This window comes from Corvus kubaryi, unplaced genomic scaffold, assembly GCF_017639235.1.
Source record: "Corvus kubaryi isolate FWS band 111438036 unplaced genomic scaffold, C.kubaryi_AGA036_p1.0 65053, whole genome shotgun sequence".
In the NCBI taxonomy this organism is placed as follows: domain Eukaryota; kingdom Metazoa; phylum Chordata; class Aves; order Passeriformes; family Corvidae; genus Corvus; species Corvus kubaryi.
Genome location: NW_024581728.1, coordinates 21866 through 36602, shown reverse-complemented (window position 1 = coordinate 36602; position 14737 = coordinate 21866). Strand labels below are relative to the sequence as shown.

Sequence of the window (14737 nt, the reverse complement as noted above, 5' to 3'; positions counted from 1 at the left end):
GGACGCCGCCGGCTGCGCCCGCCCTGCCCCGCCGGGCAGAGAGCCCCGCGCCGGCCAAGGTGAGCGCGGGCGGGGAGGTGCCCCGGGGGGGCGAGGGGGCGGCCGGGGGCTCTGGAGGGCCGGTGTGCGCGGGGCTGGCTGGCACAGCCTTTTACCCCAGCTTGTCTTTCTTCAAAGGTGACCATGAGGGAACTGGCGGGAGCATTCTGGGGGTGATACCGTGTCATATCTGTTAACTGAGGTTTGCTTTCGGGTCTGGGACTTTGGCCCTGAAGAGACATGGAAGAAGTGGGGGGAGGAATGGCCAGACCAACGGGAAAATGCAGCCCAAGAACTAAATGTGTGTAGGCTCTGCGGTCTCTTCTGCCTTCCTGGTAAGCCTCGGTGTGCGGGGCAAGACCTCTGCAGGTAGAACGGCACGACTGAGAGCCCTTCTTCCTGCCTCTAGGCACTTTTACTAGCTAAGCCACCTGCACTGATGTAGAGGGGAAATTATTCCCCGCTCCCTCCCACCCCAAGCCCGCGACAAGCCTTTTCCTTGTCCTTTCCACAGCTTTTTGTGTAATTTTCTCCCCCCACGCCCCTCCCCTCCCATGCTCTGCACATCTCAGGCCGCACTCCTGAACGGGAAATAGCTGTGTGGCTGAACAATTCCAATGGCCTCAGGGCTAAAAAGCTGGGGGGTGAGACGATTATGAAGTGGAAAGTGAAGTGTTGATTAGTATTTCCCCACTAAGTTTTGCCCATCGCCTGTACTGCTGACTCCCTTGATGCTGATTCAGTGACATGGGAAGAAATCTCTCCCCTTTCATATGTTACATTTATCACGTTTCTACTGATTCCTTTTGTAGTAAGATAGTAGCTGAAAGTTAGAGCAGTATTCAGTTCGGGTGTTCAGACAGGGTCTGGTGCTTTTTCTGGGCAGGTGCTAAGACCTGCCATCCCCATGTGCTGTGAATCCCTATGACAGCCTGCGTAAACCTATTGCTGAGCTGAGCAGACACATCTGAAATATGGAAATAGTGCTTCACTTGCCTTCACTGTTTGCACTGCATGAACAAAGCTGCCAACACTTTACTTGCATTTGTATCTGCACCTGAAAGACTTCACATTGATTGATTGTTTTGGCTTTTCAGGTGGAAGTGTACAAAATCTCTGAAGTGTTTTGAATTCTAGTTCTGAATCCACCTACATCTGCAACATCAGCTGATTGTAGCTTAAAAACACAAAGAAAAACCCCCAAACACATGACATCTTGATTTAAATTTCAGCTTCATCAGAATTACAACTGGGTATGGGCATTCCAAGTAAATATGATCATATTTATTTTGGATATGGCATTTAGAGTCAGAACTGTCTCTGACATGGATCAAAACTTACAGATATATGCATGAGACTTCTAATTTTGACTGCATTTAGCAGGTGGTTCAGTCATTTTTTTCTCCCAGTTTTAAGGACTTTTATCTGCCATTATTGTCACTGACAGTTGTTGGATACTTAACACTGAAAATCAAGCTGCTCTTTAAGAAGTGGCAGTATGCACCTCAGAATGAAGTTTTGAAAATCTCAGCTTGTTTGAACAGAGTGGCTGTCTCCTGTGTTCCAAGTCCCTAAAATAAGAGTATTGCCTCTGAAAATATCTGGCTCCCAACTTCTTCATATGCATTAGGGCAAAAAGAGCCAGTTATATATAAATGTATCCATATAAATTCTTTATCTGATATGAAAAGGACCAATATCTGGGAGAGGAAGGGGAATCAAAGAATGTGGTGAGAAAAGATGGTTAAGACTTATGAAAAAGGGCATGTGAAATGGCAGATCCAATAGAAGGGATTTAAAGTCAGTCTGTCAAAATGAAGTTGCTATTGTAATTCACAGAGTACAGATGAACTGCTTACGTTCAGGAGAACATGAGCATTTTAACAGTAAATGAAAATGCAGAATAAGTTTTGTAAATAAAGTTGATTTCTAGAGGTAAATATTAGACATTGTGATACAACATCTTTCTCTGAAAAAGTGTAAGGTTTTTGCTAGGAGAAAAGCTGTAATTCTAATCTCTAGACTTCAGAAATTATTTGGTATGATGACACATGGGGAAGTTATTAGCTTAAGTGGAGGATGGGGATTAATAGAAGAATGGTAAGATAGACAAATGACAGAAGAGAATGCGACAACACAGTGCTGAAGAGGGGGCTGTTAGAGGGTAGGTATTTTACTGAATTGACTGCTGACACAGGGGATTAATCTAATGATACAAAGCAAAATCGCACATTAGAAGTAGTAATAAAGTGGGCGCAAAACCTGCAAGAGCGCTCTTTAAAATCATCAGAGGAGGAAGAGATTCAGTTGCATAAACAGTAAGACTTCCAGATACCCAAAAACAAACTGTGTCTTTTAAATATTAGTGATCCTTAAAAATACTGCCTGTAATTAAAAATATAACATATGGTGATACTAATCAATCACAGGGTAACCACTGGCATGTTGACTTTTGCAATCACAGAATGGGTCAGGTTGGAGGGGGACCATGGTGGGTCATCTGATCCAACATCTGTGTTCAAACAGGACCATCCTAGAGAACATTGCACAGGATTGCATCCAGATGGTTCTTGAATATCTCCAGTGAGGAGATTCCGCAACCTCTCTGGGCAACCTGTTCCAGTGCTCAGTCACCTGCACAATAAAGAAGTTCTTCCTTATGTTCAAGTGAAACTTCTTGTGCATCAGTTTCTGTCTGTTGCATCTTGTCTTATTGTGTGGTACCACAATGGCCTGTAGTACAGAGAATCTTGATCTTTTGCAGATCTGCCACAGACCTGAGCTTTATTAATCAGTTCCAGTCCATTTGTAATTACCCTCCTGCTCTCCCACATCTGCCATTTACAAAGGAAAAGTCAGCTGAGCTTCCTCTGCTCCAGCTCTGTCGTTTGTTTGTGAATGTCGACCACCAGTGCAATATAGTTGTAAAAAAGGCAAACACAATCAGATGAGGCATTCCCTAGGAAAGGGGAAAGTGCTACATGCCTTTACACAAGGCTTTGTTGTGGATGCATGCTGCCTTTCACATGCAGTTGTGGTCACCCATGACTATGAAGGGGAGCGAGAAGAGAAGAACCAGCTCTTTTATATTATGTGCATGGAAGCTGGAACAGGTGCAGAGGGAGAGCAGGGAGCTTTTTGTTATGAAACTAAAGGAACCCCTTATCTCTAGCCTTGCAAAATGAGGCCTTTAAGGAGAAGCTTTTGATATCTATAAATATATCAAGGGATAAATATGAGGGAGGAAAAAAACCTAGCTAAACTGAGGGGCAATAATCTACAAGAATTAACAGATACAAGCTGGTTATGATTATATTTATGCTGGTAATTGGAAAGCAGCTCATTAAAGAGGTGAGGTTCTAGAATAATAGGAATAGTGGGAGCAAAACTGCCAGCATGGTTCTAGGGAAGGGCAGTATTCATTTATGAAAGGGATTATAAAATGCAGTTGTCTGCAGTGATAAAGAACAAGATGTAATGATTCAGGACACCTATACCATCCTAGACCCCCTATTCAGAACAAGGGTATTTTAATTCAACCAGAAGTTATGGTCTGTGCGGGAAAATTCTGCTTGGGCTTAAGTTGTTTGGTACATCAGTTTCATTTTACTTTGTGTCATTATCCCATTCCATTCATTTGTATGTCCTCTTTGGACTTAAACTTTATGAATAAAGACTAAAAGCTCCTTACACTTGTATGAAAGAGACAGAATTTCATTTGAGAGCTGAAGTATTATTTAAGTCCAAAACAGAGTTAGCTGTAAACAAACTTAACAGTGTTGTAGGATCCTTCCTTGACTTAGTGCACTCTTTCGGCTTGGGGAGAACTGAGAGCACTACCTTACAGGGAAACACTGTGGTGTTGAGAAGTGTACCAAAGGTAAGCTGGTTAAGTGCCTGGCAAGGAGTTAGGGCTAGAGATTAGCTCAGTGTGCTGGATGGGCTGTGGAAAAGGACGGCCTCTATTTCTGTAGAGCTGTAAGTCTGCTGCTTGTAAAACAGTAGTCTTCTTTCCTACTGTCGCGTGTTTTCAGTGCTGCATTACTGCACAGGAGTGTACCTTTGCTTTGTTTTACTTAAACCTACCTTCTGGAATAGTCTTTCACAACTCTTTGGAAAAGTAGGCAACTTGCTGTCTGGGAAACTTTCTATTACTGAACAAAGCAACCTGAACATAAAAATAACTCACAGGTAATGTTTGTAGCCAAGGGGTATAAAATGTTGGTCCTTAACTTGGAACATCAGACATACAGCTGGATTGAGTGGCTTGCTGTGTTATGTATACTCACACTATTATGTATACTCATGGTAATTTGAATCTCAAGTTTTACATGCGAAACATGAACCAGGTATCCTGACAAGTGGGTACAGCTGGAGGGACATCTTAAACTTTTCCTCTCTGCAGAGAAAGGCAGGTGTAAGGGCAATGAGGCTGAGTGACTTTGTTGCTCTCTAGCAAGTCTTGGACTGTTCCTTGATCTGTCACTGTTTGGGACTTGCGAGTTTGCCTGTGAGCTGGTGAGAAGTTCCTTTAACAAGTAAGGATTTAGTTGTTCTGATGAAGCTGAGCTCATAGCTGTTCTGACTTTGTAAACATTTTTTGTTGTTTGATAATACAGCTGGCTGCTGGACTACACACACAGAGTTGACCTTTTATTTCACAAATACCTGAATTTGGTTAAGAACACTTATTACCTAGATTTTTCATGCCTTTTACAATAAGCACAGAGTATCTGAAATGTCTAAACAGTTACTGAGTAGGAAAATAAAAGATCTTCAAAGACTACAGCTTTTTTCGGTTTCTGGAGTTGTGTATATCTCTTGATGTCTACAAGGACCTCAGTAGAGCAGCATGTTTTGTCTTTAGCCCTAACTTATTACTGGATGGATTCTCTTTGTTTTAACAGAGCAACTGTTTAGATACTGGGGCACTTCCACTCTTATTGTCAACTGACTGTGTCAAGTAGTTAAGGATTGGGAACAGTTGCTTAATACATCACATCATCTTAATACAGTCTTTATGAGATAAGACACAAGATGAAAATGTGTGTGTGATATCTGAAGCAGGAGGTTTTAGTGACTTGAGAGTTTACCGCCATACTGGAACAAAGGAGGCAGGGATAAAAAATACTCCTAATCTCTGGGTAGAAGCTGAGCAAGACTGTGAGGGTGGCAGTAAGGTTGTTTCTGGAATATACAGTATAATGCATTAGCAAATTATTTACTCATTCTAAAGGTAAATGTTTATCCATTAAGGGTGACCTCTGGCAGAGGGCAATATCAGTGACTCAGGGTAGTACCACTTAATCTTCTGCTTGGAGAAGAAATGGCCTTTGATACCAGTTCTGTAAGATGGACCAATGAAAACTAGGCACAGGGGTGATAAGTTTGTCCTTCTAAAATATATATATTTTTTTCCCTTTCGATTCTGTAGGATTTTTAGAGCACCTCGGACGACATCCTAAATGGATGATTAACTTCACAATGGCAGAACTCACAGTGGAGAATGGAAGCTGTATGGACTGGCAAAAGCGATGCCTTGTGTTGGAGTCCCAGCTCTTCAAATTCCGCTTGCAGGCAAGCAAGATCCGAGAGCTGTTAGCTGAGAAGGTGAGGCAGTGGTGACTTCTTTTACTTTGCAATGAGTTACGACACAAAAGCAAAAAATCTGTAAATACTGAGCTATCCAATAGATCTGTTACTTGCAGTGAGGATTGATTAAGTACAGCTTTGCTCTCTGCTTATCAGTTGAGATGCAGAGATGTGCCTGTCACAGTGGTGTAAAGTGGCATAATAAGAATTAGCCTTGTTTACTGCAAAATCACCAAGTATTTGGACTCTAGTGGAAAACACTGTACCAGCAGGATTCTGGATATCTAAAGTGACTGAGACAACTGCAGAGAAAGATGGATGTTTTGGATAAGATCAGTAGGATGAGGACTTGGCTGGCAACAGAAAAGCTTATAAGAGTGCAAATTATGCTATAATGTTGAAAGCCCAGGCAGGGATATGTGTATTGCCATAGTGTTAGAATAACACTTCATATCCAGTCAAAACATCCTGGGGATACTGAAGAGCAAGGCCAGATACTTTGAGATCTGGATGTTAGAAACTTGCATGGGATCTGTGGTTTTAGAGACATCTCCTACTAATCTCCTTCAAGTGCCCTCAGTGAATTTGTTTGCATCCTAGAGGAGAGGACTGGCGAAGATTTGAGGATTTTATTGGACTTTTAGTTTTTTGTTTGTTTTTGTCATGGTGTGAATTTTTTGTGGTTTTTCTTTACCTTAAATGGTGTTGGTTTTCAATTCGAATTAAAGCTTTTTCCCTACATTTGTATAAAGTCCAAGTTTGTAGGTTGCTGTGGGGATCCTTATTTTTTTCAAAATGTGTCTTTTACATTATCACAGTCCAGTCCAAGATTGCTCAGATACTCAATTACTGTAGGAAAGTGAGAACAGTTTCTTTCTGTCACAGTTTTACTAATGAAGTTGAAATCTGTACAGCTGACTGCAGTTTACTATACCTAATGACAGATACATTCTAAACTCACTTTTGCTCCATTTTGTATTATGTAACTTCTGTGTATATTCTTGTTTGTTGGTTTTGGATGTAAAAACATCCAGATGACAGCTACTTGAGAGTGGAGTAATTTTCATCCTTCCTTTCACTGTAATTATATTTTCACTATTGCCATGTACTGCATGAGACATTTTTTCCACCCTTCATATTTTAAGGAATTGTGTAGTTTTAAGCAGCTCCTTCATCTCTTCAAATTAGCTCCTGAGATGAACCTTAGTGATTACTTATGTTGAAAAACATTGAAAGTGGTTGTAAAGTCCATTTAGATAAAGGCACATTAAAAAAATCATGTGTAGATGTGTAACAGGTCTGGTAAAGACAACCAGTACTCATATGCAGTAGTTTTAAGTTTGCTGCGTTATGAAATATGTATTTTTGTGCTTTATTAATTTCTGCTTTGAGAAACTTCCTTACTACCCACACAAGACAAACCCACCTACCAGACTTCCTTGTTGGAGAACAGACTTGCCAGATATATTTTGATTATCTCTTTAGGGAAGTTTGTGGGTCATGGCAGAGAATTAAATTTTCATCTGCTTCAGGGGCCTGGCTGCCATTTCTCCAGCCTTTTAGTCAAAGCGATGTTCCCTTTGTTAAGATTAAGGAGTAGCTTGGTTCAGTGATCAGGTTATTCTGTAACTACTTGTACAGTGCTGTTGTAGCTTTACTTGAAGGGTCAAAGAGCTAACAGGCTTGCAATTCCCAACTCTGAATGTCATGTGGGAAGCCTCAGCAGGGACTGTGGGGCAGCTCCAGCAGGCTATCCTGCTGCTGGTGTACTCAGACACACAGTGCTCATGCTGAACACTCCTCTTGGGAAGTGTCCTGGGCCTTAGGTTCCCAACTGGTCTGTAATGGTTTGCTCAGAGACCCTCCTTCCCTCCTCCTCAGTCACTGCAGGACACCCCGGCAGTCACAGCAACAGGGGCTCCTGCCTGCGCTGCATCCTTCTCACCCTCAGGTGGGTAGTGATGCAGAACTGAAGGAGGTGCTTGGTTTATGTCTAGTGATGGCAGCTTCAGGGATTTTTGTCATAGATTTTATAGCAACTGTGATTTTTAAGTTTTTTCCCTCATTATGAGAATGAAGAGATTCAGACTTACTGGGAGTCCTGCATTTCAAAAGAGGGTTTTTGTGGCAGTGAGGGGAGACCATTTTGGAAAAATGTGAAGTCTGCACAGTTTGAAGCTGTGTGCCAGCCTGTGGTAAGCCTTGTCCTGAGATCCTTCCAATATGGTTTGCAGCAACAGGAAAATTATTTTTTTTTAAAGTGGTTTTAGGTGGTGAAAATGAAGAATAATGTTAACAAGGGTGTGATACTTGCTCACCAGCTAGGTTGTCTTAGGTCTGGAGGTGACTGATTGAAGGGCTTGAAAACCTGATCCCCCACATCTTAAATTATTCTTTGTAACTAATTTTATGATTTCAAGACAGTTTTTACTGTTTTAGCTCACAAAAAACCTGACCACTCATGCCTGGCATTGGTAGTACAATGTGCTCTAACAGTTTAAATACTTCAGATTTTTTAAATCCGCTTAGATTCAATAATCTAGATCGCTGTTCAGAACATGAGGAATTTAAAACCCAGAGGTTTAACAGGCAGTGCCCTAGTTCACATAGTGTGAACTTCCACGCTGATAGCCTGGTCTCAGCTATCAAACAGAGCTGCCCAAGCTGCACAGAGCCTGGCTGGGGGATGGCATGGAGGAAGAGCCTTAGCCCCTGGTCTCCCAGACAAAGCTCTGCCATTCTGCTGGACCCCACAGGGCATGAGACCCCTGAGTCCTACCTTGTGGGCATTAGCAGGGATCGCTTTGGAAACAGGCAGTTCTTTTCAACCTGACTTTCTTGTACACACACAAGGAGAAGGGATACTCCTTTGTTGGTGAGTGGCATAGCAGGCCGTTGCCTTGGCAGCAAGTTGACCTGGATAGGAGTGAGATCTGGAACAGAACAGCAGGAGGAAAATGAAGCTGAGAGGTGTAGGAACTTCTTTTCACTCAATTTTATGTAGCCTCTTCTGAGCCATCGGGAAAGCCTGTGTGAATGGCTGATGGGAGGATCTTTTGCAGCTCTTGGAAGGGCCGTCTGGGTAACTTAACCTGCTTCTGTCTTACTTCAGTAAACAATGAACATTTGGAAAAAGGCTCTTTTGTTTCATGTAAGCATGGCTATTCAACTAGTCCTGTTTCTCCCATACAAGCTGTCTGGGCTAGGGTTTGAAAGAAGAGTTCCGTGCATTTGGCTTGGTTACGAAGTTTTTTATGTGACCTGGGTCACATTGCTTAGTAGCATTTGTCAAATTATAAAGCATTTTGAATGAAAGGACCCATGTAAATACCAAGCATTATTATTAATTCATTGAGGGATTTGAAAGAGCCATACAAGCATGTATGTATTAAATCTGATTGTGCTCCAGTGAGAGTGCTGACACTGGGGATGAGTGAAATAATGATTTCATGTACATGAGGAACACAGCAGTTATTTAACAGTTCATAGTAGGACAACCCAACGATGTAGGACAGGAAATTAAGAAAAGTACAAGTTCATTTAAGGCTACAGAGCGAATTAGGGTGACAAAAGTAATTGATTTGGCTGGAACTTAGCCATGTCACCCTGTTTGCACAAGTTTCATAACTTTTTTGGGATCAGGAATGGTCCCAAGTTAGATTCTCTGTCCTCATGAAGATCCATAACTGCTAGCAATGCAAAGCAACTGCTGGGACAGCAAGGAGGTTTTCAGTCAGAACAGTGCTGTCTTCTTAAAATAACCTGAGTGTTTCGTGATCCTTGTGGAGGATTGAATTATTAGTTTAAGAGGATAGCTTGGTAAAAAGGCCCAGAATTTCATCTGTGCTGTGAATGTAAACCCTGTCAATTAATCAGACAACTAGGAGAAACCATTGATTTTGAAGCTACTGTCTTAAACACTCTTTGTTTCCCAAAGCATATTAAGTCTCCACAGTAATTATTCTTAACATCTCTCTTTTGCCAATGTGTTTTGCTGCTACCGGTCTGGGGTGATGACTGTGCAGACACTAATAGATAAATGCATGGGTACATCACTGTACTGGAGGGACACATACTCATGTGACACAGCTGTTGACGTTAGATTGCCTTGAGCTCAGTCTCTCCTCTAAGACTCTTTGGTCAGAGCAGCTTTGTCTGACTGCAGTCTTCTGTGGTGTCTCTCTGTTCCTCTGCCAAGGAAGCATCCTTGATTTGGATATTAAGTTACAGAGACTGATGTATTTGATTGTTCCACTGAAAAAGCAAATCGGAGAGGTATCATGCTAAATGTAGCAGGTTTTGATCTTCATGGTTTTAATTTATGACATTGCTTTTTTAGTTACGTGACTATTGAGGTGTCTATGTGTATGTACCTTTTGATATGTTTGTTGATAGGGGTCAGTCTGCTTTTGTGTCAGTGAGCATGTATGGAAAGAAGAGTTGTCTTGTTGCCATATGAAGGAAGGCAAATGGAAACAGGGGAATGCTGCCCCATCCATTCTGGGTGATCAGCCCAGGAGGAGTAAGTCCCATTTTCAGAAATGCTGGTTTGGTCCTGTTAGTGACCAACCTGAACACTTGGCTCCAGTGCTTTATCAAGAACCACAAAATGTGTTGGAGAGAAAAGGAGCCCAGTTCCCTTTATAGTTTTCCATCTTTAAGCATGATTCTTTTAATCTTCTGAAGATTCTTCTATGTCATTCTTTCCATAGCAAAACATAAGTAAGTGCTGGAAACTCCATGAAGCATTCCTCAAATTTTGCAACTTGGTGGGTGAAACTTTGTGTCACTGACTTTGTATTAATGGGCTTAAATCTGAGACCCATTGAAGTAGGCCAGGTGGAAGATGACCTTGACAAACATCAAATGAGATACTAGGTTGCTATTTAAAGAAAAATTAAAATGAAAAACAAACAAAAAACACCAAAAACCCCCCCCAAACCAACCACCTTCCCCCCAAAAATGGGCTCTAGTGGTAAATTATTAGAAGAATCCCAGGTACCTCTGCATTTAACGAGAATGAAGAGACTTACAAACACTTAGGATAAAATTCTATTCAGTGTCCTTTGACTTCAATAGCAGCAATGCTCAGATGTCGAATCACAGAATTGTCAGTTTGCAAAGCTCTTCAAAATGAAAAGAATCATAGGAAAATTAAGATCATTGTTAATCTTGTCAGTTATGAGTCTGTGATGCTTTTGAAGCCAAAGCAAAGTATTCACTGGTTATAATGTGGCATCATAGAGAACCTGCTGTGAGCTTTCCAAGATACATTCATTTTTATTTACCATTGTGAAGGAATCCTAGATGAAATAAGATCAGGGAAGAATGGTTCTCTGTGGACAGGCTCCTTGCAAGGACAGCCCATGGTGTGTAAATTGTAGAGATGAGGTCAAGGCTTTGGCACTGTTCCTTTGACCCATGTAATGAATGATGAAGCTCACTAATGAGAAAATGGTTCCGGTATATTCAAAGTAGGGCAGAAGACTGCAAAAGGTCAAAGGCTTTTTTTTTGTCCTGGTCAAAGCTGTCCAGTTAACTCAAAATATGCCGAAAATCTGTAGGCTTGCACAAGTCCTGAGTAAAATGTGGATTTCCAGGTGATGTTAATTTGTTTTCCTTCTTTCCCCCTCTTCTTTCTTTTCTGTTTCTGAAGATGCAGGAATTGGAACAGAGAGTGATAGAAGCAGAGCAAAGAGCTGAGGATGCAGAGAAACAGGTAAGATATTCTTTTATGGTGGCTCTGGTACAAGTCCAGCAGTTAACTCACTCTAAATTCCTTCCAGTCTAGCATACTGACAGCAATCTGCAGTGCTATGCCCTGCTAGGGAAACACTGATTTACAATGGTGGATGGATTTTCTGGTCTACTTCCCAGTCTTTGAGCCTTCGCTGTGAACAGGTGCCTGAGTATGTTGAACCCTAAGTGAAAACCAGCACCTTATACCTTCCTGTCAGCTTCACAGCCTTTACCCCCTTGTCCATGATAGGCATGCTTCATTGGGGAAAAGGAAGGGAATGTTGTACCTCAGAATTAAATCGCAAAGATAGGGCTGCTTGGCAGGTCCTCAGGAAACAAATACTTAAGAGTACTGGTGAGGACTTGTCTACAAGTAGAGAAGGTTCTGTGAAAGAAGTAGGTTTTTCAGACACACCCTTATCACTTGTTTTGGACTGCTTAGTAATTACTGCTCTGGCTCAGGAGCCCATGGAGAAAAACAGTAAGAGCTGGATTCATTGTCTATTACTGTAATCATCTAAAAATTAAGCATATTGTCTAAACTAGTCCTTCTGTGCTTCTTGAGTAATGGAGAAGGGGAGAGAGGCAGACCAGCTTGTGAACAGGCTATAGAGAATAATGTACCTTTGGGAAGCAGACATTCTGCACTCTGAGGAGTATTATAGAAACAGAAGTGCCAAGAAGGGCCAGGTGGTCTGAGCTCTTGTATCACTGCAGATCACTGATGAAGGGAAAGCTTGAAATGAATCAGCTCCCTCCAGCTGGACAAGAGCTGCAGGACTGAGCACTAAGTCAGGGGTTGAAGGGCAGAAATAAAAGCCACACAGCCAAGAATGACTGTCAAAGATGATTTCAGAAGGGAAGGAGTGAATAAGCAGTGTTATAAGCACTGGGAGACATATCACCTGGGAATCAAGAACTTGGAGTACCTGGAAAGGTATTCTGTCTGCAGAACATATTATTCCATGCCAGTTTGATACTGACATCAAGATTTTTTACTGACCAGCTTAATTCTAGGAAAGAAGCTATGTGTTGACACCATGCTGTTGGTTTCTATGCTAGACCAGCAACTACCAGTGAAGAAAACCAGTTGTTCTTGGGAGTGGTATCAGTAAGTCCATACCCAACCAAGACAGGCAAAGGTAACACAATACAGGCAAAAGTGACAGCTGTGACAGCACCAGCAGGAAATACAGTTATTGCGACTGGCCAGTGAAGAAGGTTTCAATGACAAGGCTCAATGACAGGAGCAGAGTGCCCAGGATATGATGAGATGCAATGACAGCAAGGGACAAGATGGAGAACAAGTCAAATCCAGGTCCAAGAATGGGCAAGAAAGGGAGAACTTGGCTGGGAAGGTGTAGCAGAAATCAGGGTTGCCTTCACTCACCTGCCACCAGCAGAAATGAGGGTTGCCTTCACTCATCTGCCACCAGCAGTTCTGTAGCCATATGCTGGCAGGTCCTAAAGACTAGCAACCCTCAATGTTTGCCTTTCCAGCAGTCTTATCCACATCCAGAGATAAGTGTTCCTAGAGAAATGCTACATAGCTGCCTGACAGCCTGAAGAAGTGACAGCACAAGAGTAGGACCATTCCCTTCCACTAATGAGTACATTCACCATGAATGAGAGGCAGCCAACAAATGAGAGGGCTCCACATCAAGTGCAAAATCCCTTGTTATCTTTCTCTCCAGGAGTCTGGGGGGTTGGATTTGTTAATTCAATGGACTCCCTGTAGCTGCCAACCTCAATTAAGGAAATCACATGTTTGCAGTCCCCTCACTGAGCCTCTAGTACAGAGTCAGCATTTGGGCATCAGACAGAAAGGAGGGGCCATTTCTTTTTACTATAATCACCCTAAACTCTAATGAAAACACATCCGACTCAGCAGGCTTAGTTTTCTGGCTCGGATGTTGGGTGCTTGCCTTTCTGATTCAGTATGAGGAAGAGGCAATTTGCTTCTCTGCCTAATACAGGCAGACAGGAGGACAAAACACAGCTTCTGCAAGTATGAAGTGTAGGCTGCTCAACAGAGCATGACTAACAGTCTTGCACAGACTTTGTGAAGTGCTCAGATTGCTGCCTGCATTCTGTCTTTCTGGTTCTAAATTTATGCTAAATTTATGGTATTTGGAGTTGGTTTCTTTGCAGATTTAGCTTCTTTGAGATGTGTTGGAACCAGAGATTTTCCCATCTTCAAATGCTGCAATTAGTACATTTGAGTTAAATTGAGGGGATTCCATTAATCTTTAGAAATGAAGTATTATAATCCATTGTAATAGAATGAGGTAATGGTAAAACAGAGTGGCATTATTGAGAGACAGAGGTTTTGAAGAAAGCAAAGAGGTTTTAAAAATTTGCTAAAAACCTGAAACGCTTCAGTAGCTACTAGATTTTAGTGCATTGAAACTTTGTCTGTAGTGAAGGAGCTCTACAGTGATCTTTCTCTTGCTGAGATGAAGAAGTGTTGGCACTGGCAGGAGCTCAAAGACAGGCAAATCTTCTGAAGTATCTAACATTGTAACTCCGTAGCAGGTCTGGAGAAAAGACTTGGCGGAAAGACAGGAGTTGCTAAAACACTGTCTTATTCTGGGGATAGGAGGAAGAAGGACCTCCATAATAGATTTTGCTATAGAAATCTTAATCTGAAGCAAATGGCCAGGGGTTTGTGGTATGGTAGTGAGTGAGGTAAAAAACTGGCTGTGATATTGCAAAGGAGGAAGGTGTGATGTACCTTGTTCATACATGTACAGAGACTATGGTGCCTGTATGACGTCTTTGATTAGTAATTTGATTGTAATATCTCACAATCCACGATGTGTTTATCTATTCATGGTTCAGTTTGCATCTGTTCTTGCTTCAGCTTTACAAATGAATGGACAATGTTCCTTTCACAAATGTGGATATAAACTAAGTGTGATCTGAAGGGTATTGTAGTTTTTGATGTTTTATTTTTCCTTCCCTGACTTGAAAAATAAGAAACCCACAAATATTCTCATTTATTTTCATTCTCTTACCACTACACAAGCAGCTCCTTAATTTGCATTAGTTTGTTTTGTTGTGTTTCGGTTTTTTTCGGTTTCCTTCTGATTACCATTACAGGTCAGAGTTATGGAAGAGAAGATAAAACTAGCTGACGTGAAGACTGGTGAATCTGACAGCACCCTGCACAGGAAATACCAGGAGCTGATGTGCACAATGCAAGGAAAGGAGGATCTGATCAACAAATTGGAGACACAGCTAGCAAAACAGGTAGGGATATTTTCTACAGGGAGGCCTGTAGGTTTCATGAGTTAGAGGAATTCTGTAATGTATAGTTCAAATATACGGATTATGTCTCATTACATGTTAGTCTCTCAGTTGCCTC

General features: G+C 41.8%; 1 protein-coding gene across 2 annotated transcripts in view; it reads left to right on the top strand.

The window, feature by feature from the left end:
• The first annotated feature begins 6 nt into the window (after nucleotides 1–6).
• LOC121672927 (pleckstrin homology domain-containing family H member 1-like) overlaps nucleotides 7–14737 on the top strand; it is a 35093-nt gene continuing 20362 nt past the window's right edge. For both annotated transcript variants that reach the window (XM_042045854.1, XM_042045855.1), the window contains exons 1-4: nucleotides 7–59; nucleotides 5474–5649; nucleotides 11288–11350; nucleotides 14473–14622. In XM_042045854.1, coding sequence (XP_041901788.1) covers nucleotides 5509–5649; nucleotides 11288–11350; nucleotides 14473–14622 — 354 coding nt within the window. In that variant the 5' untranslated portion in view covers nucleotides 7–59; nucleotides 5474–5508. The remainder of the gene's footprint in view (nucleotides 60–5473; nucleotides 5650–11287; nucleotides 11351–14472; nucleotides 14623–14737) is intronic.